At 28.6% G+C, this 22,259-nt stretch overlaps 1 protein-coding gene across 1 annotated transcript in view; it reads left to right on the plus strand.

Annotated features, from left to right (window-relative positions):
* The first annotated feature begins 8,686 nt into the window (after positions 1 to 8,686).
* The window catches only part of LOC107448862 (uncharacterized), a 32,343-nt gene continuing 18,770 nt past the window's right edge, over positions 8,687 to 22,259 (plus strand). The window contains exons 1-7 of the mRNA XM_071181768.1: positions 8,687 to 9,002; positions 10,804 to 10,928; positions 12,041 to 12,150; positions 14,690 to 14,991; positions 17,064 to 17,182; positions 17,813 to 18,068; positions 19,519 to 19,706. Coding sequence (XP_071037869.1) covers positions 8,782 to 9,002; positions 10,804 to 10,928; positions 12,041 to 12,150; positions 14,690 to 14,991; positions 17,064 to 17,182; positions 17,813 to 18,068; positions 19,519 to 19,706 — 1,321 coding nt within the window. The 5' untranslated portion in view covers positions 8,687 to 8,781. The remainder of the gene's footprint in view (positions 9,003 to 10,803; positions 10,929 to 12,040; positions 12,151 to 14,689; positions 14,992 to 17,063; positions 17,183 to 17,812; positions 18,069 to 19,518; positions 19,707 to 22,259) is intronic.

A 22,259-nucleotide genomic window follows, 5' to 3' on the forward strand; every position in this document is an offset into this window, starting at 1 on the left:
ATTTTTTAGTTGATTGTAAAAAACACAACAAGTTTTAAAAAGATTACACACAAATAAAATTTTGGAGCCTATTTACAAAAGAATAATTGTTTTTCCAAACACAGGTTCTTCATTCTCAAAACTTGAAACTGTACACATTCCTTGTTTGTAAGCTGTTCTTGAAAATAGCACTTTTCAAGTGTGAAAAAACTGTTTATAACCTTCTGGAATCCTGGTGATTTTAGCAGAATAAATATTTTTATCAATAGGTTTGGCACTGGGTATAACAATATTTTTTCCTGTGTCTCTTTCTCAACTAAAATCATTGAAGTTGTTGGTACCTTTGTGCTAATGAAAGAAGATTAAAAGTAATGTAATTTATGCTAATAAAATGTACAGAAGAAACAAAATTTGAATCCTTACTTTTTTAAACATAGAAAGATAAATCAAAGCAAGTCATATTTTAATTACTATTTTTAAAATACAATATAAAGAAAATTGAGAAATTGCAGTTCTCATGTAAAAAAAAATGTTAAAACATTTAATTACCTTAAAAAAAATTAATTTCGAGACCAACTATTTACACAGGGAGGGGGGGGAGGGATTTTTATCTTAAGCCACCTTTCACCCACAAAGATCCCGGAAAGGAAAGAAAGATATTGATATTTTAAAATATTATTATTATTATTTTTGTTAAAATGCGCTAAAACATAAAAATAGAATTTCTCCACTTGAGAAATTGTGAATTGAATTTTATGCAGAGGGGCACAGTAAAAAATTTGCTGAAGGAACTGTTAACACTTAAAATAATAAATGAACAAATTGATCATCACTTGTATAGATAAAAGAGTTCGTGTTGAGTTTAAGAGGGTGGAATCTGGCTGCTGATTAACACACAAGCAGTATTCATGTGGATAGTATTAAAACGCCGCATGTATACTGTTTGTGAGGATTGCCTTTTTAACTAAAGGTCTTTTGTTTTATAGAAGCGCATATATTTCGGAATGAAAAAAAATTCACTTTCATAACTAAAATGAAACTTTTCAAAAAAAATTATTTAAAAAAACAAGAACAACTGTAAATATTATAAAGAATACGTATGACATTTTTGAGGACCAATGAAAACGTTCAATTTCATGGTTATATTATCTTTCCCCTCACCCACAAAACACAAATGTGGGCTAAATTAATATACATAAAGCTACAAAAAAATAAAAAAAATAAGTGAAAATAAAAAAACATAGAAAAATAAGTATCTAAAGCAGAGTATCTATGAGTATCAAAGTATTTTTTTATTTGTATTTAGTAAAAAAATATATATTTATGATCTTTCTAAATACAATACTTTGTTTCATTGAAATTTTTTTTCGCTTAGTTAAAAAATATTAATAATAAAATATATTTTAAGAAAAAATTATAATAAGAAATCAGCTTATTTCTAAATGTTCTAAAACAAATCTTGTTCTTGCCGGTGTTTAGTTCTAAATTTCAGTAAATTTCTAAAATTAAAAAATTTTAGAAAATTTCTAATTAAAAATATATATATATATATCGCTTTGTTTTGTTTAACGCCAATATTACCCACTATGTTTTTCTCCTACCTCGTGAGCTCAACGAACGTAAGAGAAATCTAGTTTCCATGACAACGGTTAGTATTAATTTGAGGTGAATAATTCGCATTGAAAATTTTACAACAGAAGCACTTTAGAATGTATAGACCAAAATTCGTGTAATTATGTGACATTACAAACGAAAATTAGCAAAATAGAACATGAAAATCAAAACAAAAGCATAGATATTGATAAGAAGTTTGAATCCTAACAGAAAGCACATACGATTTTTTTTGTTCGGTAGAATGAAATAAAAACACGAACCTAGAAAATTTTTACCGGCAGTAAATTTGGCGGAAAGCTATGCTCCTTTAGCCAAATAAACTGTAAATGTACTTTCTGTGCACATAAAATCGTTGTATCTCCTTATTTACTGAAAAAGAGCTAATATAGATTTTAAAATATTTAATTATTCATGCAACGAATACAGTTCCCTAGAAGAAATTTGAGGCTAACACTTTCTGAACAGACAACAAAATTTTTAAAGTTGATATTAAAGAAATGAACTGTAATTAATGTAAGTAATTAAGAAAAGTTTACTTACCTTCAAAAGAAATTGACAATTTCAAAGACAACTTGCATGAGATGATATCAAGATTCAACAACATAATCGTCCATCTTGTCAACAACTACAAAATAAGTCATCGGTCACGTGCTAACGAATACGAAAGTTTGGTGCAATCGATTGCGCCATAAACGCATTTCTTGATCATATTTTCCAATTTATGGTGCAACCTAGATGAAATAACTTTTGATTTATCCTATTTATGGTGCAATTAGCAAACTTTGCACCAAGTATTGGATAAACATTAACCGAGATTTTTTACAGTGTATACGGATAATCTCAAGCAATCTTGCTGCCAAGAATGTACTGTAATATAATTTATTTTTTTTACAGTTTCTGTCTTCTTTAGTTTAAGCAAGTAAAAACTTTTACATTTCGCTTCTTTTATTCCGAAATTATATAGTCAGTGCATTTACAGTGTTTTATTACCAAGTATATGAAAGCAAAAAAATAATAATTACCCTATATCTCGATGCAAAAGTCAACTTTTCACACTAAATTTTACGGAAATCAGTGGGTCGATCTGCACCAATAATGAATGAAATCGGACATTCATCAATCACAAAATATGGATGCATTATAAACAATGACAAAGTCAAGAGTACTCTGAATCAGTTTACCACTTTCAAAAGGTATTTTTAATAAAAATATACAATTAATTTTGAATTTTATCTCAAATTAGTCGCTTTAGTGAATGTCCGAAATATTTATTACATCCAAATCGATACTAATTTATTTGTGGATATAATTACATTTATTCGATATTTTAAAACTTACTGACGATAGATTAGAACAAACATCAGTGTTTGGAGTATCGGGCAAATATATACCGGGCAATGGCACTTGACTTCGAAAAAATATCAGTGTAGGGTATACCGGGCAAATGTATACCGGGCAGTGGCACTTGACCTTAAAAAAACATCAGTGTAGGATATACCGGGCAATGGCACTTAACCAGACATAGTATGATTAGACCTTTGGTAAATGTCCGAAATATATACTAGGTCTACTGCCACTTTTCCTATAGCTTAAATATTTAAAAAAAATTAAATAAAGCGTTTGAATCAATTTTAAACTGATACCGAAATTATTGCTTTAAAATTTAAAAAAAATAATAAAAAACTGTGCCAGATAAGAGTAATTGAAGTAGTTGCTTTATACAGCGAATGTGTGGGAAAAAATTTTAAAAAAAATTATCCAGGTGCATCTAAAAGTGGATGAATATCCCAAGACACCCTGTGGCTGTGTGTGACACAAATTGCCCACTTGACTTTTAGCATTATATATAATGACCGGGCAATGTAATAATTGCAACATAATTTATCATTTTGTCATATCCTTTTGGGCACTTCTCAAATTGCCCGGGCGTTATAAACAATGCCCAATTATTTACATTGCCCGGGAAACACACGGAAAATAATAAAGACTAATGAAAAGAGACGAAGAAAAATTTTAAAAAATATTTTTAAACATATTTTAAAATGTCTGTATTTATTAAAAAAAAAAATTTAAAAAGCCGGAAAACAAAATAAAAAAAAGATATAATTTCTTCATCAGAACTCACGATTATGATCTACCTAAGGAGTTTTTCTAGTTAATGAAAAAAATTTAAATATTTTTAAAAATATTATATTTTAATAATTTTTCTTCCTTTCTTTTCTTACTATTTTCCTTTTATTAAGTTCCTCCATTAATCTCTATTATTTTCCATGTTTTCTCTTTATTTTAATTTATTAAATAAAGAGAAAACATGGAATTATGTTTATCTCCTTGTTGTTGAGCTATAAATTTTTAGGTTCATCTGCACCTGTTATTGCTAATAACAATAAACAGAATCCTTTCGAAATGTATAAAATTTTGCTTTCATTCTTTTATATTCAAAACAGCTGATATAAATGTAAACAATCACGTAGTTTTGTTATCGAAAATATTTTTTGATAGCTTGGAGATAATCTAAATCTTTTTTGTGACAGATTTTATTTTTGTAAAATTGAATTTAAAGTAAAGTTCATTGAGTACATTTGTACTCGGGGAAAAAACGGACTAACTTATACGGGATAAATAAGGCATGATTACTTCTTACGTGTTTATTGCATGTAATTAGCTCTCTAAAATATAGTGGAGCAGATAAAGGAGTTCAAATATTTAAAAAAAGCAGAATATACCATAATGATGACTCTTAATACACAGTTTTAAAATCATTATTGAAAATTAAGACAAAAAGTGATGCACATTATGGATCATTAATTAAAATTTTAGCACAAAAAGAAATTTGAGGCTTAAAACATCAAAACCTGTTTGATAGCCAAAATAAAACAAACAAAAAAACTGAGGTGATATAGGAAATAATATCTTAGGAAATAAAATTTTAAGAATACGATTCTATGAGCTGGCAAAATACGCAAAAAGTGTAAACTATCACTAAGGGATTCAACCTTTCCCTGACTAAACGATTGAATCCATATTTAACCATACTTCCCACATTTTAAGTGTCAAGAATCTATCCCGTTGAGAATAAAATATATGTTAATTTAAAGAAATTGCTATTTTGTTTCTAATTTCGTAACATAAAGCACCGTTTGCTCAAATTAATTTGTATATTTAAGGTCATACTCTCAAACCACTAGAATCCTAGTACATATTAATTATTTTTACTACATTTCTATAGACTACTTTTTGGGTCAGTAAGGATTGAATCTTACGGTTGAAATTTCGAATAATGACCGACGAGTTGGAGCATTCAAATTTTCCCTGGAGCTCCATGCGGTATAACACTTCGACCATTTACTGACTATCCAGAACATTAAAATATCTTTAGGAGCTCCGTATAAGATAACATTTTGAACACTTCTAGACTATATAGAGCATTCAAATATATACTGTTATATGTCAAATATATATAGTTCCGAGTCTGATAACATTTCAACCACTTCTAGACTATTTGAGCAGAAATGGCGAACTTTTTCGATTAGGGTTACTGTTAAACTGTAATTAATTATTTTTGATTGATTAAAGCACCACTTGATAATTTGTTTTCATAAAAAAATATTCTTCAAATCGTTATAGAATAATTTTAAAGTATAGAATTAAATTGTGTAACTGTACTTGCTGTTTGGTTATTAACTTGCTTCAAATTGAAGAAGAGAAATCGAATAAACATTGTTTTAAAAACGCTTCAGCTTAATATAAGATATCAAAAAGATTCATCTTAATATAAGATATCAAAAGATGTCTAAGGTAGGATATCAAAAAAGCGCGAATTTTTTGTGGTTAGCAATAAACTGAAATTGATGTAGTTAGTGCTAAATATTTTCAGTTCTTCATAGATTTCTTCTATATGCTTCCATGGGCACTCTGGTAGGGCTGTTGGTTAAATCGTCGCTCACACTATCATAACTGGTTAAGAAAATTGTCCTAACTAAAATCATAACTGGTTAAAAAAGTTGTTACTTTCGGAAACCTGTGACTGATACCATGAAACCCAAGGGTACTGGGGAGCTTCTTTTTGGAACCACTGATCCAGAGTATTCAAGTTTCAACTGGAACTCTAATCAATGCAAGCAAATAGTCACATTTATTTCTTAAATAATGCGAATAAACTATATCAGCATTACCTTGTGGGGAAATTAGAAATCGACAATGTCTACAATCTTTTATCAAAAGGTAACTCAAGATTGAATCGAGTTAGATATCAAGATTAATATTTAATAATCATAGTGGTAAATACGCCACAATACTCCCCCACCTAGATTTTATCAGGGATAGAATTCAATAAACGGATACCACTAGTTGCCGTATTAGTGAAAGATCGGGAGAGCTGTGTTAAGTTCTCCGCATTTTGAGCTCTTATCGTGAGAGCTGTATTAAGTTCACTGATGTATGTGGTCCCTCCTGTGTAGCTGTAAGCAATCGAGTGTGTGCAGGAATCCGTTGTACATATTGAGAAGCAACAGCGCGAGGAGGACGATGACGCAGTCACTAATAGTAGGTCATCTTTTCAATATAAACCATCCATCGAAGTAGGCGTTTTCATAACACGTTCGCAGGGTTCCAATGTGGGGAGATTAGAAATCGGCAACGTCACTCTCTTCCATCAAAAGGTTAATCGAGTTAGCATGTTTAATATACTAGAGAATTGATGTTTAGTAATTGTAGTGGTATCTACGCCCCAACCATCCCAATGATGTTTTTGCTCACGTTCCGACATAAACTAACAAACTGTAAACTCAACAGGAAAAAAACAACTTTCCTTTTAGGTTGGAGGAAAAAATAACAGAAATATTTTCTCCGTTTAAAAATACTTAAAAAAATGTAGTTTTAAATTGTTCACTTTATTTAACATTAAATTAATGAATAAATTTTTTTATAAGCAATAAAAATCAAAAGAAAAAATAACATTATGCCACTTATTTTGTTCGATTTATTTTTGTTTTCATACACAAAACGAAACAAAGGATGATTTTTAGATATCTATTTCTACCGAGTGCAAGTGAACTCGAATGGAATGAATCATATCTACATAAAAATAAAGAGTTCGCTTCTTTGATATCACCGTGTTATCCAACTGCGTATAAGTTCAATAGATCATAATAAAAAAAGGGTGACTGAAATTTGAAAATGAAAGTTGGTAAAATATTTAGTTGAAAAGACGTAATTAGATGAAATATAGTCTACACTTTTAGTACGACCTCAATTACAGCGATCCTCCCATTATTACGACCTATGGATAAAATCCCGTTTGCAATTCCAATGACACGATGTTATTTTAATTTCCATTAGTGCGTCCGCACTGAACCATTCATTCCAATAAAGCAACTAGAGTCGGTGGTAGAGCGCACTTCCTGGTGGTGTGACCTGGATTCGAAACCCAGCGATGGCTGCTCGATACAAATTCCGCACCCGGCTTGCAGCTACCACAATACTGGCATAAAATATCGTCAGTCGCAGATATCAGTGGTTAGAGGCCCTTTGTCGTCAGGCTAACCGTGGGAGGTTTTAGTGGTTTTCCCATGCATGTAATGCAACTGCGGGTTAGTTCCATCAAAAAAGTCCTCCACGAAGGCAACATTTCTCCCAATACTTGATCCAAGAGTTCCCTTGTCTTCTGGATTAGGTTAAAAATTACCAGGCTATGGTCGTAAACTCAAAAGTGTGTCTGCTATTCAACGATGGTGATGATATGAAAAACAAATAAAGCAACTTAAATTAAGTCATTCGCTATATTACAATTATAATTATAACCATCGTTAACCAGCCGACCCAATTTAATGGGTTTACGACTACTAATGTTTAACTCCGTAGCCTTGTAATTTTGAACCCAATCCAGAAGACAAGCGAACTCCTGGATCGAGTATTGGGAGAAATTTGTCTTCATGGAAGACTTTTTGATGGAGCTAACCTGCATTTGCGTTACATGGAGAGGAAGACCATGAGAGCCTCCAGCGGTTAGCCTGACGGCAAGAAGACTATAACCCATGATCCGTATACCACAGAGGATATTTCACGTCAGCACTATGGTCGGTGCAAGCCGGATGCGGAATTCGTATTGACTGGGATTCGAACCCGGTCCGTCACATTGGAATACTATCCCCTGAGCCATCGCGGTTCTAGAAATGTTTAGAAAACTTGATTTGAAATAAATTTAACGAAATTATTGAAGAAATTATTTAAACCATTTTGATGTTACTGCACAATAAATGAAAAGCAAACACTTTGAAAGAAGGAAGAGTAATACTAAGTTAGTCGTAAAGTTATAATCATTCAGAATCTGAGTAACTTTCTTTTCAAGGGATTCTAGAGTCAAACTTTATTTGTTTCAAAATTGTATTCACTTTTTTATTATGAAATGTCAAATAATTTATTTATGATTATTTATGATGATTATTATTAATTATTATGAAATGTCAAATAATTTTAATAAATTATGGAGATAAATTATTTTTATTATTTTATTATTAATTCTATGTTCAAAAAATATTTATCATAGTCTTAATTTTAATATAACATTAAACTTAATGAAGGTTGTTTTCAAATTTATACAATTAATTATTTTAACTATATTAACTTTTTTTCTATTATTGATGATTTTCTACCTAAAAAGATATCCATTGTTTTCATATTAACTAACAGACATACAAAAATAACAAAGGAATGAGATAAGCTTAAAACTTGTTTTATTATATTAAAATCTTGTGTTTTTGCTTCTATCAAAACGTGTTTACTGTGCAGACGTCATAATTCGAAACATAAAATTTTATGTTTTCAATTTGTTTTAAAATTTCAGATCAACTCGATTACGAAATATTTTTAGCATAGTTCAAGCTAAACAAATGAATTAGATAAAACATTTCATCCAATGCAATTTCTCTTTTGCAAATGGTTCCTTATTTCGTAATTTTTAAATCATCACGCATGCTTTAGAATTTCAGGATGAGAGAGGGGGTGATGAAAGGGGGAGGGGTTTGCCTATTTTTCGTATTAACTACTAAAACACAATAGAGTTTTATCAGTTATTGATCCAGAACAGGTAATATGACACCTTTGGCGATAACTTTTTTAATATAAAAGTGAATAAAATTTCTCCATTTTTAAAATATCCAGCTTATTTCATTTACTTCATTATTTCCAATGATGCAGTTTGAAAATATATTGGGAGTTAAGATTGAGGTTTGGTTTGCCATCGGTTTAACGTTATTGGTATGCTTCATAACTAGTATTATTAGAAATTTAAGGAAGAAAATTCCACCAGGACCAATAGGGCTGCCCGTTGTTGGATATCTACCTTTTCTAACAAAAAACGTTCATTTAAAATTCACGGAACTCAGTGAAAAATATGGAGAGGTATTCAGGTTAGTTAGAAATCGCTGTTATTTTTGTATATAAGCAATATTCTTTTATTATTTTAATGAATTCAAATAACTGATAACTTCTTTAAAAATAGATACTTTTGAATAAAATGTTATTTTTAACAAATTGAAAAAATTATTAAATTAAATTAGTTTTGAAATATTAGTAATTTTTAATTCCTAAAAAAACTACCAAAAACTACCAGACTAACTAAACTGCTAAAAACTACCAGAATGTGGTAAAATATACCGTGTCTCCGGTTCTGTGGGAACACCAAAAGCTCAGTATTTTTACCGAAGCGATTTCATAATTATTTTGGTAAAATTAACAATAAATTATGGTTTTATAATATATGATGAAATTTGGTAAATGTGGTAAAATTCATAATTTTATCATGATATCTAAGAGTAGGGCATGAAAGCCATTTATTCAGTTAAATTTACTTTTCAGTTTTGTATTTCTTATTAAATGTGCGGTAATAAGAACTATAATTTTGAAAGCCAAAATTTCCGACAAACTGCTTTCACATAAACGTTAAAATTGCCAAATGAAAGGTTTAAAAACCGTATATTTTGGTTTTATTAAGCAGAATTATAGTTCTTTTTGTCAGAAATACCATCACCATACGGTACGGTTATTTTACCAGAATTTCTTTCTTTGTGAAATAGATGTTAATCACTTTTCAAATAGCTGCTTTGAATAAGGTATTATTTTTATCATATAGATATATTGCGTTTTAAATTAATTTAGCTTTTCAATATTAATAATTTTTAATTCTTAACACGATATGTAGCTCCAGTTTACTCACTCAAATAATTCGTTTTTGTGTTAAAAAAACTTATCACACATCCGTACTGTATTTACATAATGCATTAACACTCATTTAAGTTTGTTGATACCTAAACAATATTCAACTTTCCACAACAACACAAGTCTAGTATAAAAATGTAATGCATAATATATAATGTAAAATACAATTTATAAAATACATTTAATGTATGTAACATAAACATAAAAATTAATTTTACTGACCTCAATCTTGAAAGTCTACTTTTATCTTCTTACTTTCAAAATATATATGTTTATACCATATTAAATACATTATTTTATTCCTTTTTTAATAATTTGGCTTAATGTTGGTTTAAATATTCCAATTAATACTATAATTAAAGTGTTTTTCTTTTCGTAAATGGCAGCAGTAAAATGTAATTTGTTTTATATATTTTTTATTAGTTATTTTATACGATAACGCTTATATGTAATTAACACATTTTTATTTTATTTTACTTCATGTAGGTAAGTTTGTTTTCTGCTTTTCCTCTTTCATCTTAAACTCATTTGCAATTGCAATATTATTTTTTTAAATTTATTAAAGGCATAGACGCAATGCAAAGATTGATTTTTATCATAGGGAATTAATTATTCTTCATTTTGAAATGTCTGTATCTGTGAAGTAAAGGAATTCGTTCTAAAGAGAACCTACATGTTTTTCAATGTATATATAAATATATGTAATGGAATAATATAAAAATAAAATAATATAAAAATAAAATAATATAAAATAGAACACTATTAATGGAAAAAATCAAAAGTCTTCCTCAGGACGCATCTTTTGGTATAATTTAATGCGATATTTCTAAATGAAGAACAATTATCCTAAGATGGAAATTATTCTTTATAATTTTAAAAATCATATAGAATATATATATATAATCTATATGATTTTTAAAATTTGTCTTTTTCTTGTGTCACCAACCTGAGTAGTATTTAGTCATGTATGTTTTATTTTAACTTCTCTTTCAGTGTAAAACTGGGATCGGAATTGATAGTTGTTTTAAATGGAACTGAATCCATAAGAGAGGCTTTTTGTAAAACGGAATTTCTCGGACGACCACCTAACAGTGCTTTTTCAATATTGGCAAACAAAAGTAATTATAGTTACTATTTTATTGATTTATTATATTTATTTAATTAGAAGCAAGTTTAAAAATTTGAATGATTTGTTGTATATATGTGTTTTAAAAAAAGGTTACAATAAGGCTTGGATATGCGAATGCTTTAAAATTCAATTTCTCAAGAAGTATTTAACTGATTTCGCTGAAATTTTGTATTATCCCATGTAACATTACATAATTTAAAATCATGTGAAAAATTAGATACCTTACAATTCAATATTTTTTTTACTATTATTTAATGAAATAATGAAAAAATAACAACTATTTACTACAAAAAATTTTGCATAGAATTATCTTTGGATAAACGAATTTTATAATTGTGTGCAGAAATTTTTCAATTTGCTTAAGAAGTTCTCAAGGTTTTGCGAAATACGTAAAAAGTAAAATTAACATTAAGGAGTCCAAACTTAAGACCGCGCTTCTGACCAAACTATTGAGGACCATATTTCCCAAATTGCGGCTACCCAGTACGTATTATATTATGGGTGTCAGAAATTCAAATCCGTCGGGGAAAAAAGGTGTGTTTTTTCAGAGAAATTACATTTTCGTGTCTGATTTCATAACTTGAAATTTTGCCTGCACTAAATAAATAGCATTTTTGAAGTTACCTTCTCAAATTATCAAGAATGAGTTCTAGAATTTGAAGATTCGATCCATTGATCAAAAGTTATTCAGGGTGGTCCATTTTTGTTTTTTAGTGCACTGTACAGCGTTTTTAACTTTATAACTGAAACTAAGTTATTGGCTATAGATACAGTTCTTTAATGAATACATTCTTAAAGTTATAAACGAGAGTTATACAATGGGCTATTGGCGATGGTCTGGGAAACTTCCTTGAGGATGATCCAAAGACATGCCATCACAATTTTTATCCTCTGCAGAGGGGATGGCTGCCCTGCTTAGCATTTAAGCATTTGACAATATTATGTTATGAATTTATAAGTAATATGTTAAACATTTATTAGCAGAATGAAAAGCTATTGTAAGTAATAAATGTCTTGCAAAGACTTTATCAGAAGGACAATATTACTTGTTTTATTTTATTCTTATTTATTTATTTTATTTTATTTTTGTTTTATTTTAAGGTCCGTTTTTCGCTCCGAATCTACATGTATGGCAAGAACAAAGGAGATTTGTTGTTCATGCTTTGAAGGATCTAGGACTCGGAAAATCAAAAATTGAGGGACATATTCAAGTAAATTTTTATTCTTTAAAAAGCTATTAACTTACATACATATGCATTTATCATAAATTAACATACATTATTTAACATACAACTAACTATAACAAACATAAATTTTAGTAATTTTTAATGCAATATAGCGCAGTAAATACAAATCAATCCCAATTCGATTACAAGTTTGCAAAAATTGCATCAGTGCTAAGTTGCATAAATTTTCCAACGTGACACTGAAGACAGTATTCGTAAGACAGTATGCTTTGTGCATATTGTACCTAAGCAGCCGTCTGTCTCTGGATTTTTGTTAATCATGCTAATTATATTGTTTCTACATTATTTTACTACCAGTCCAAACAAAAGCCTACTGTATTGTACTAATTAAATGAAGGGAGCAAAGTGAAAAAAAAATTGTTCTTTCTTAAGACTATGCGTTTATTCACGCTATTCCCTTACGTACGAAAAAAAATGATTCAAAATATTAAAATAATCCCTTTTTCTTATCCGAAGAAAAGAAAACGCTTTATTTTTAAGTATAATATAATGCATATATGCAAACGTTATTTTTTAAGAATTCATTTCCAATCAAATTGCGACACGACCCTAAAAATTGGTCATTTCTTGAAAAAAAATTATAATAGTTTAAAAAAATATTATTAAACTTCAAAATGTTAGAATATTTAAATTAATTGGTCCAACTTATTCGAATATAATTTAATAATATTTGTTTTTAATAGTCTTAAGAGTTAAAGCCTTGGATATTTAGAAAAAGTGGCGACATGCCGCCTTCTTGCTGACTGCTACTCTTTTGGGAGTGCAACTTTCAATGTAAAAATGCTGAGTTTTTATTCTTAAGCGCGACTTTTTATTGATTAATATTTTCTTATTCTTAAAGTTAACTTAAATATTTACTATTTTTTCTTTTAACTCTTTTTTCTTTCTGAGATTATATATTTTGTTTTTATTCCATTTAGGAAAAATAATACCTTATCTATAAGATAAAACTTTCGCATTTCGTCTTTCATAATATGCTATAACTTTTTTTCTAAACTGCTTGAAATTTTCTGCAGCCGTATTTTATGAGGTTCAAAGAGAAAAATATAGTTAGATAAAATTAAAATAATATCAGTCTTAAGGAAACTTTAAAATGCTTTAATGATACTTTAAAATTAAAGAATGTGATAAAACAGTCAATAATTAGTAAATGGGAGATTTGTCACATTTTATAACAAAATACATGAGATCTGATTTGTTTAAAAATTAATAAATATTTTTTTTAGAATTCTTTTTCAAATTCTGAATATTAAATATAACAAATTTATTTTGCGCTGCCGCAAAATTTTATTTTAATGTATGAAATATTTAAAATAATAAGAAAATAAAGAAACTAAGAGTCCAAATAGGACTTAGATCATCTTATTAAAACGTAGACATTTTAAATTTGTTCATATTTCCTATCTTACGCTAGTTTACTTTTAATTCTGGCAACAAAACACTTAAATGCTACTAAAATTTATTATTAAAGCTTTCTAAAGAGAAAAATATTTAAATTAGAAAGAATATTGGTAGTCTATTTTCCTTTCTTTCAGTTCAATATATTTAATGCAATAGAATTAGTTAAACTTTGAATTGAAAAAAAAGAACGAAACATAATTGCTCCACACAGTTAATAAATAATATCATGAAAAAATTGTAACAAATGAATAAATAAATTAATTTCAAACTTACCTCACACAATCTGCTGCTTTGTTGTTTTATTATTTGGAGCTAAATGTCAGAAAAAAAGTGCGAGTAGCTAAAAGTAAGCTGTACACCGTGATCTGAAAGTTATGTAATGCTTAGCAATCTCACCAATTGCACTAAATGAATTAACCACACTACAAGCATGAATAGTACTTTTACTTTATTTACATAATTTCTCAAAAATCATCGATGCTTGTAGCATTATATTATTAATAAGGTCTTATTAAGTAGAGTCAGAGAACTTGACTGGATTTTAACTATGAGTTGTATTAACAGTGTTTCTACTACTAACTACTTATTCAACTACCATAGTTTCTGTTTCATAATCTTAAACACATGAAACATGACTGAACTGAAACATAACACTTGAAACATGACTGAATTGAAGCATAACACTTGAAACATTCAAACACTGAGAAGATGCTGTGAGATATCTCTTAAGGGTGCCACGACTTGAAAATTTTTGGAATCTCTGGATTAGTGCACATGTCATTGATTTCAAAATCTTAGAACCAGATTTTTATTTCCTCTTTTTCATCATGCATTTTTTTCGTCGCGCTGAGTCCTATCTGACATACCCATATTTATGAAAGGATCCTATAACGTAATATATATGCACACATAGATACTTGGTTAAATTAATCAACTTTCACAACGGTGACTGAGTTTCCAAAACCATTTGTTGAGAAAATCCCAAAACATTTGTTTCAGACGATGTTTTACAGTTTGTTCGACTAAAAAAACTAAATTGTTACGTAGCACAATAATTCTTTTGTATTTAATCCTAACATATTCCACAATTTATGTTCCATAGGTCGAAATTCACCATTTCTTGAAAGTTCTGGAATCTACAAGTGGAAAACCAATGGACTTGATGACTCCTCTGACTCCCAGTATGTCCAACAATATGGGAGCATTAGTGTTTGGCCATAGATATGAATATGACCATCCTGATAGAGTTCTTCTGGACGAGAGCATAAATGAAGTCAGTAAAGTAGTGGTTCAAACTTCACCTTACATATTTTTTCCGTGGATAAGGCGTATTCCATTTTTGCAAAGAGTATTTAATTTGGAAAAAGGATTGAAAGCTGCTGAAAGAAGTGACAATTTATTCCTGTAAGTTTTCTTCAAATTCCTTTATTTTAAAATAAATTTACTAGCTAACTGATATATCAATAAAAATGGTCATATAAACATTTTTTAATGTACCAAGATATCATACAAAAATTTCTTTTCGATTATTTATATTTAAAAGGCATGATGATTCAACATTTGCAGTAATTTAAATTAATTATGTGTCGGGTTTAATTCTTTTAATTCTTATATATTATGTATTATATATCATTTTTTATGGCAGGGGTTAACAGTATGAATATAAGTTTAAAGGCTAGGCAGATTCAGTCGACGCAGTAGATGCGTAGGATTTCAAGTACATGTTTGTTTAGTTAAAAAAATTGAGCGCAAGTGTAAGATCTAATTTTCTGTTCTAATTTTCCATTATACGGTATTTACAAAATAATAATAATTATAATATTTATAAATATATAACTGTACTTAGTCAGAAATATCGTATTGAACCATGATATCTCTTAAGTTAGCTACAGCTTTAATAAACTATCAACTTTAATAATATTATCGCTGAAATTAATCATTCTTAAGCTGAATTAAAGTAGTGCTATATTCATCTCGAATGGATATATTATTCAATTCAACATCAGCAAATTTTTCTTGGTATTATGGTTCAAAGTATAAGCGATTTTCTCACAGAATATAGCTAAATATTAAATGAAACTTTCTTCCAAAAAATCCTTTATTAACAGAAAATTTAGTTTCTGATTCTTAGGGGTAGCTTCAATATTTTAATCGACCTCTACAAGCAGCTAATGAACGCGATTAAAAAGTGATCTAGTATTACCATGTTTACGTATTATTTACGACAATTTTATTAAATATAATGCTGTGATAACTTTTATTTCATAACATCTTCTTTTATGATCTTTTCAATGATCTATTTGAAATCTCGTCTCACAAAATATCATTGTGAAAACTATAACTTCAAGGAAACTTATACAATACCGTTATCTTATTTGTATTCAATATTGTGTGATATTTTGTTCATATCGCTTTTTTTTAGTTATTGTTAACAATTAAATTGGGAATAATGTTACAAAATGTTGATCATTTAGTTGCTTATTTCAAATTTTGAATATTTCCGTATATGTATAAAGTTCGGAATGGTATAAAATGCCTACAATTATAAAATAGTTGATATTTCACACATTGCCAAGACATTCTAGTATGACCTATGAAAAACCTATAGGCATTGTTTACAATGTATAAAGTAACTCTCATATTTATTACTTTGCTTTAAAAATGCGAGCGTTCTATACAATGACAGTGACAAGGCATTCTATAGAATGAAGGCATGGATAGTAACCTACGCTATCAAGCTAAAAATATTCGGAAACCCAATAAAAGAAGTGAATCTGTTTAATCGAGTGGGAGAAATTTTCATGATTTGTCCTGGTTCCCTTGTTCAAGTGCTTGGTTCGAGAAATTTGTGACAGTGTTCTGGCATGCCGATCGGGACATGAGAGCATTTCATGCTAACGGTATAAGCGAAAAGGTTAAGAGTATATATGCTATAATATAAAAGCAAAAATATTCTTATTAAAACTTGTTTTAAGCAGCACTTTAGTAAAACTGGTATTTTTTTATATAAATTAACATTTTCTGCAAAAACAAGTATTCTCCGTGCTAATATTTTCTGTTTAATTTCATAGAATTTTCTTTAAATAGAATTTGAGTTTCCTATTTAAAAAAAAGTTTTACAAATTTTTCTTAAAAATGGTTTTTTTAAAAAAGAACACGAAAATAGTCTTTTTTTTACAATTTTTAAATAAAAGAAAATTATACATAAAATATTATGAGGCAAAATATTTTATTTATTTGTTTAAATAAAGTTACTAATATTTAATATAAAAATATTAATATTTTCTTTTGGTGCATAAAGTGAAGCAATAAAGTTGTATGCAAGCAATAGTCAAATTTTCAAACAGTGCGTAATTTAAAAAAAAAAAAATAATAAGTCTTTGTAAATTTATAATTTTGTGCGTAATATAAAGTCTTGTTGCATTAGATTATAATGAAATTAGTCATTCATTCTCTTTAATGTTTTATATTTAAAGGAAGAAAATAGAAGAACATAGAAGAACACTTGACCCAAAAAACATTCGGGATTTTATTGACTCTTACTTCATAGAAATGAAATCAAGGAAAGAAAAGGATCCGAATACGTCTTTTACTTGTGAGTGTAATTAAATTTTCAAAGAAGGAACCCAAAGTATTATTTGGGTATCAATCTTTTTTTCCTTTTTTTTCTTAGCAAACAATATATAAACTTTTATTTATTCTTTTTTTGGTGACAGATTCATAAATTATTAAAAATTAAATAGAACTAATTAAAATATAGCTGTCCTAATTATAGTAATTAATCATAAATTAAATTTACTTATTGGATGTAATTTAATTTTTTAAATATTATTATTATTATATTTGTTCATAAAACGAGCAAAGTGATTCAAAAATAACCTTTATTACCCTGCATAAATTTTAAATTACTCAGAAATAAATTTTAAAAATGATACCAAAAATTAAGTTTAAACTATTTCCAGTGGCATCACTACTGCCATCAGACTAACAGTGCGGGTTTTTCAAAATTATCGTTTTAGTTTCCCTCAGAAAGTCCAACGCAAAGGCGAATTTCACCCGATGCAAGAATCAGAAAATGTCTTGTCTCCTGAGTCGGGTTCAAATTATATAGTTACAGATTTTAGCATCCCAGAACTGATTATCCGATACAGACGTCTGTTCATTGTCGTTGATAAAACGAAACGAATCACCATGCTTGTTTGAAAATGTTCTTTTTGTCTTCCAGACGACATGTTGGCTGCAAACGCTGGCGACCTTTTTGGAGCAGGTAGCGAATCAGTTCGTACTTCGATTTCATGGTGTGTTTACATAATGGCAGCCTTTCCAGAGGTGCAGAAAAAAGCGCAGCAAGAAATTTTGAACATCGTGGGAACAGACAGAGATCCCGAAATACAAGATCAAAAATCCATGCCTTACACACATTCTATTCTTCTCGAAGTTATGAGATGGAAAACTGTTGTACCTCTAAACGTATTAAGATAGTAAGTGTACCATGTCTTTTTTCTTAATTAAACAAAAAGAAACGTAGTTATTAGTAACGAAAAATTAAGACTTTCTGCTATAAGTTTAAAGGTGAACCATTATGCTAGTACACTATAATGTACCGGCATTATGGTTCAGAGAAGGGACCCAAACAACCCTTCTCTTCTGTCTAAATTACCAAACCAAATTGTTACCAAACCAAAAATACCAGACCAAACTCTTCTGTCTAAATTAATGGGACTATATTCTTCAAATTGTGCCTATGTTTAACGCTTGCATCTAATATTTGATTGCTCTTTAATTATTGCAAGCTTTCTGAAATCGAACTGTGATATAATTTTGATTCTAAAAACTTTTCCGTAGGCAAGCATTTAAGAAATTATGTAATTGTTATCTTTTAGCGTAGCTTTAAGCTACGAAAAAAACGTCACTGTTATGTTTCTGTTTTTTGTTAGAATGCGGACATTTTTACATCTTTGAGTACAGGGAAGTTACTTGTGACGTTTAGCTACATTTCTGCAACGACAGAAAAATTTCAACGTTACGTTTTTGTTACGTAACTGTGACCATATGCTACAATAGGGGCATTTAGAAAATGTTAAATCCTAATATCGCTAAAATTTGATGTGACCTTAACATTGTTTTAAGTTGAATCATATATATTCGTAGATGGCAACTTGCCTAACTTGCATTTAAAGTTTCAATTTAACATCTTATTAAAATTCCAGCAGCTCTAACCGTGTAACAAAAACAAGATTTCTCACACTTAACGGTAGCACCTTGCTATCAAGTTTCAGAATTACTAATTTGCTCTATATAAATTGTTTTGCAGCAAATTTAAACGATATTATTGTTGAAGATGAACCAAATTTTTTTACAGTGTACTAAATACTTCTTCTTCTAATAACTTAGGATGTCCCGAAATTGAAAACTCACTAAAAAAGCGAAAAGGGATAGAATGGTACGGTTTGCAATTTTTTTAAGAAACCAGATTATTTATTCTTGCAAAATTTTAAAATTAGTTTAAAAATTTGTTCATAGATGGTCCTAATAACTAAATCACTATAAAGCAACTTTTTCTGTTGCATGTTACACTGATTCTACAATATCTGCTCGAATTTGTTCTTAATATCTTCGAGTATCTTCTTAATTTTGTTCTCAGATTATGCCTCAGAAAATGCCACAAAAGTTGAATTTTAAAAATATTGTTTTCTAGTTTTATTAACAAACTTTGTAATTGGCTTTTAAAATTCTAAAACTATAAATATATTTTTGTAAACAAAAATCAGCAGGCTGTGCGTTGCTATTTCCTTTTGCTTTTTATCCACGGATTTTTTAAGTAATCATCCTTTTTTTTTCTTCTTTTGCATTTGAAAATGAAATTTTCATTTCGCACTTCAAACGGAAAAAAACATAAGAACAAAAATACTGATTGCTTCTTTTTTCCAGTACATCAATTGATACAACAGTTGGAGGGTATGATGTTCCAAAAAATACAATAGTGATAGGAAATTTCTGGGCTGTTCTTCATGATCCAAAATGCTGGGAAAATCCAGATAGTTTTATGCCAGAAAGATTCCTAAGTCCTGACAAATTGTCTGTAGTGAAATCAAATCATTACATTCCCTTTTCTGTCGGTAAGTATTGCGATTAAGAGAAATTTTCCCACTAGCAAAAAAATTCTTTCAACTTTTTGTAACACTGTTTTTTTAATTATTGTTTTATTGTTTTTCTTTCGTTTGTTTGTTATAAATATTACTTTTTTAAATATTTTTATTAAAAATATTTAAGAAAAAGAAATATTTTACAAAACATTAAATTAAAAAATCATTTCATTACAATAATTATAAATTTAAACATAATAAAAATATGATTTCCCTCTCCCTCTCTCTTACACACACACACACACACACACACGGATACTCCGTTTTTTGTGACTGGAAAAGCGAAAAAAATTTTTTATTTTATTTTAAAAAAATTACGCATCTGTCTATATCAAAAAATCGGCTCTACTATTAAACTTAAAGTTAAAAAAAATTTTAACAACTGAAATGCAACTACGGAATAAAAATTTCACGTACTGTAAGGTCCATTCCTAATTATAAAATTATAGCGAGCTTTTTCCGAAATTCCAATTTGTTCGACAGTTATTGCAACTTCAAGTTACTTTTTCATGTTTTTTTTTTCACTTCTGTATGCGTTAAATAATGATTATTTATCCATTATTGTTATTTATCTATTGATTGTTTATCTATTGATGTCAAAAGCAACAAACTAAAATGTAAATAAATTTATTTTAAAAATTGAAGCAATAACACAGTTCGAACTGTTAAACAATAAAAAGTTATCATGTTGGATTGTTAAGAAGTAAATCTACCTCTCATTTATTATTTCTGATCCATTGGTGTATTCCATTGATGTCAAAAGCAACAAAATAATAAGCAAACAAAGTTTAACAAAAATTGAAGCTATTACGCAATTCGAACTGTTAAACAATATAAGTCATCGTCTTGGATTGTTAACAAGTAAAACTACTTCTCATTTATTATTTCTGATCCATTGATGTATTCCATTGATGTAAAAAGCAGCAAAATAATATGTAAATAAAGTTTTAAAAAATTGAAGCCATTGCGCAATTCGAACTGTTAAACAATATAAAGTTATCGTCTTGGTTTGTTAACAAGTAAAACTACTTCTCATTTATTATTTCTGATTCATTGATGTATTCCATTGATCTCAAAAGCAACAAAATAATACGTAAACAAAGTTTAACAAAAATTGAAGCAATTACGCAATTCGAACTGTTAAACAATATAAAGTTATCGTCTTGGATTGTTAAGAAGTAAAACTACTTCTCATTTATTATTTCTGACTCATTTATGTATTCCATTGCTGTCAAAAGCAGCAAAATAATATGTAAACAAAGTTTAACAAAAATTGAAGCAATTACGCAATTCGAACTGTTAAACAATATAAAGTTATCGTCTGGGATTGTTAACAAGTAAAACTACTTCTCATTTATTAATTCTGATTGCGTCACACATTCAGAAATATATTCCTATAATACTAAATTTAAATACTTTTTCTCGAGTGCGATTGATTATTTTTCAAATTCAAGAAATCATTCATTTTGTTACGATTAACATAAAAACAATTTTTTTTTTCAATAAAATTATATTAATTATATATTTCATTAATTAATATAATGATTAACAACATGATCTTTCTTAAAGCCTCGAATCTTAAGGGGAATAAAGCAAAGATGAATGAGAGGTCAGGGGATGGCGAGTAGACGCGAAGCCTCCTATTAAATTAAACTTTATGTATGTTGAGCTCTAATATTATTTAATGGCGAATATTATTTTATAGTAATGGGTTACATAATATTATCGTACATTTTAAACTTGATTGCCAGATATTATGGTTAAATGTCAACTTAAACGTGGTTCAATTTAATACCTTATTATTGTTGCAGCACATTTGAAACATATTTCGATTCAAGATGCCAATATTATGATTCAAATCTTGAGCTGAATTTCTTAAACGTGTAGTAAAAAAGTAATAATTTATAAATGGAATACTCTCAGAAAAATATCAGTAATATCAGTAGCCTAAATATCAGTATCTTAAACTATATTATCATGCAAATTTGTTAAAATAGTAATAACTAGTGGACTCTGCACCCCCTGCTCGCTAACGCTCGCCAACCCCCGAAAATTGATACGCAATTTTATATGGTTTGCTTCGCAAACCAAGCTCGCTTCGCTCGCTACTAACTTAGGTATATTGCAAATGCACAAAATTCTAAGAATTCAAAACAATCATTCAAATCCATATAAAAACTTTTTTTAAAAAAAACAATTACATCTTTTAGTAAATACTAAGTCATTAAAATAAATTTGAATTCAAATAAATGACATGTAATTCGTTTAACCTATTAGAAATATGCTATAGTATAATTCGTAATATAAATCAAAAATCGTGAAATAAATTCGTAATATATAAATTCGTGAAAAAAAGCGCTTTCGACAAAATACTAAAATAGAGATCTATCGACAAAGACTACTCACTTCTGCCTAGCTTAATAGTATGAGATTGCCGCAGCTGATGCTCTCTGGTTATTTCAGTTTCCGTTCTTAAAAGCGCTATATGTTGAGTCACCTCAGCTAGATTTGGCATGTGACATTTTT

Source organism: Parasteatoda tepidariorum, chromosome 6, assembly GCF_043381705.1.
Source record: "Parasteatoda tepidariorum isolate YZ-2023 chromosome 6, CAS_Ptep_4.0, whole genome shotgun sequence".
NCBI lineage: Eukaryota > Metazoa > Arthropoda > Arachnida > Araneae > Theridiidae > Parasteatoda > Parasteatoda tepidariorum.